The 2,500-nt window shown below is 31.9% G+C and overlaps 1 protein-coding gene across 1 annotated transcript in view; it reads right to left on the minus strand.

The window, feature by feature from the left end:
• Positions 1-2,500, minus strand: part of LOC119578715 (putative inorganic phosphate cotransporter) — a gene marked incomplete at its 5' end in the record, with an annotated part of 17,286 nt that overhangs the window by 14,778 nt on the left and 8 nt on the right. The window contains 3 exon segments of the mRNA XM_037926308.1: positions 923-1,010; positions 1,388-1,621; positions 2,321-2,500. The exon segment at positions 2,321-2,500 is cut by the window's right edge and continues 8 nt beyond it. Of these exon segments, the coding sequence (XP_037782236.1) occupies positions 923-1,010; positions 1,388-1,621; positions 2,321-2,500 (502 nt within the window).

The following is a 2,500-nucleotide window of genomic DNA, read 5'->3' on the forward strand; positions in this document are numbered from 1 at the left end:
TCCATGAATGACAATGCTAACCTATAGATTATCTCTTATGCTATCAATGAATGAATTATGATGCAAGGCACGCAAGGCCACTAACTTTCATTGTCTTCTGATAAAACACTATCCACATGGTGAAGCAACAATCATGTCCACTCATTACATGGTATAATGACTATTTATCTTTCTAAAATGATAACTGATGAGCAATGATACTAACAAATATAATAGTAATGAAAATAACAATTGTGATAATAATAATAATAACAATAATAATAACAAAGATGTTAATAATAACAATCATAATCAATAATAATCATAATCATAATCACAATCATTAATCATAATTATAAAAATCATAATGATCATCACAATGACAAGAAGAAGAAGAAGAAGAAGAAGAAGAAGAAGAAGAAGAAGAAGAAGAAGAAGAAGAAGAAGAAGAAGAAGAAGAAGAAGAAGAAGAAGAAGAAGAAGAAGAAGAAGAAGAAGAAGACAACAACAACAACAACAACAACAACAACAACAACAACAACAACAACAACAACAACAACAACAACAATAAATGCAATAGTAATAATAATAATAATAATAATAATAATAATAATAATAATAATAATAATAATAATAATAATAATAATAATAATAATAATAATAATAACAACAACAACAACAATAACAATAACAATAACAATAACAATAACAATAACAATAGCAATAACAATAGCAATAACAATAACAATAAAAACTACTAACAATAACAATAACAATAACAACGATAACAATAACAATAACAACGATAATGATATTGATAATGATAATGATAAAGATACTAATACAGATAATAATACTATTAAAAACGAAATTCATAATTATGATTATAATCACAAAAACAAAGGAAAATCTGGGTAGAAAAGGAGATCGCACTGCCACGCACCAGCATAGACGAGCGCTCCCATCTTGCTCCTCTCTAAAGGTGGGATCCACTTCGCCATCATAGAGTTCATTGCAGGAAACGTCACCCCCTTTCAGGAAAGATAAAGTTATTAAAACATTCTAGTTGAATTCTGATAATAGATATGAATAATTTTTTTTCTTTCTTTCTTTTCTGAATGCGGCTAAGTTAGTGGAAACGAAGAATATATAAAACCTGAATAAAAGTGTCTGTACCTAGGTGTGAGAGAAAATATATTGTAGAAAGGCAAATTTGTCTGAGCATCTGGCATTTACCCAGGCTTTTCATAGACACTTTGCTTATAAAATGAAAAAAAGCAAACTAGGCTAGGAACTGCATAAGTGGAAATGCTTAAAATCATGGTTTTGTAAGCAATTAAGTATTACATGTCACTACAACATCAGGAATATATATTAAAAAAAAAAACTCAGCCACTAGCTCACTTACCTCTCCTAGACCCTCAACAACCCGAAGAGCAATCAGCAAGGGGGTGCTTGCCTGCGCTACAACAGGAGTCAGCAATGTCAATACAGCTGTAACTAGCACACCAAATCCAAAAACAAGCTTTCCGCCAATGACCTCACCCAACCTTCCTCCTACCATGTTGGTCAGAACGTAACCCCAGAAAAATGAACCAAGGATGAGGCCTTGTTCGTATTCGGTCCACACAAATTCTCCATCCTGAAAGGAGTGACAAGGTTTCAATTTCATACTATGCAGGAATTAACATGGAGTCTATACTTGGCAAAAGATGGTAAGGTACAATAATACATTTATCCTTGAAAAAAAAAAAAAAAATGTTTCTTATATCTAAATCACATATCAGCTACATCTATAAGAACACACACTAGTTCTGTACAGTAAACCATTTATCAATTATACATCTGTATATCAAAAATACATATTAACTATGTACGTTGACCCATTGCTGCCTAGAACATGTAATGTCTATTGTAGTTTTGTTTAGTGGAATGTGTTTACACATAGATAGGTTCACAAGTGCTCAACCACCAAGTTTTTGGATAAACGTTTTTTCTATTCCTATTAATAATATACATCATATTATCATCATCAATATTATTATAATGCTATTAACAATACTAGTATCAATATAAAATAAAAAATAATATTTCTGAAATCCAAGGAAAAGGGTAAACAGGTGAGATGGGTAACACTAGTAATTGATTCCTTGGTTTCTTAGCACTTGTGGAGCCATCTACAAGTAAATTATCAATAAATTAAAAAACGTAACTCTCGGTGGGCATGGTCTGTACATACACACTATCCCCAGCAGCAATGAGTTAATAACATATATAAGCTAAGTATACTATCATACTATTAATATATATTTAAAAAAAACATCATCTCCACAATACACACCTCACTGGGCTCAGTTTGGTTGCTACTTGGCACTGGGCAAGCATCCGACTCTGTTTTGTTAACATGAGGAATGGCTGTGTTGTTGACCATTGCAACAATCGCAACTGATAAGTTGACTCTCATCGCATAAACATTGGCAAAACCAAGGAAACCCATGACAGCCAGGACGTGTCTTTCTCC

Source organism: Penaeus monodon, chromosome 11 (assembly GCF_015228065.2).
Source record: "Penaeus monodon isolate SGIC_2016 chromosome 11, NSTDA_Pmon_1, whole genome shotgun sequence".
In the NCBI taxonomy this organism is placed as follows: Eukaryota; Metazoa; Arthropoda; class Malacostraca; order Decapoda; family Penaeidae; genus Penaeus; species Penaeus monodon.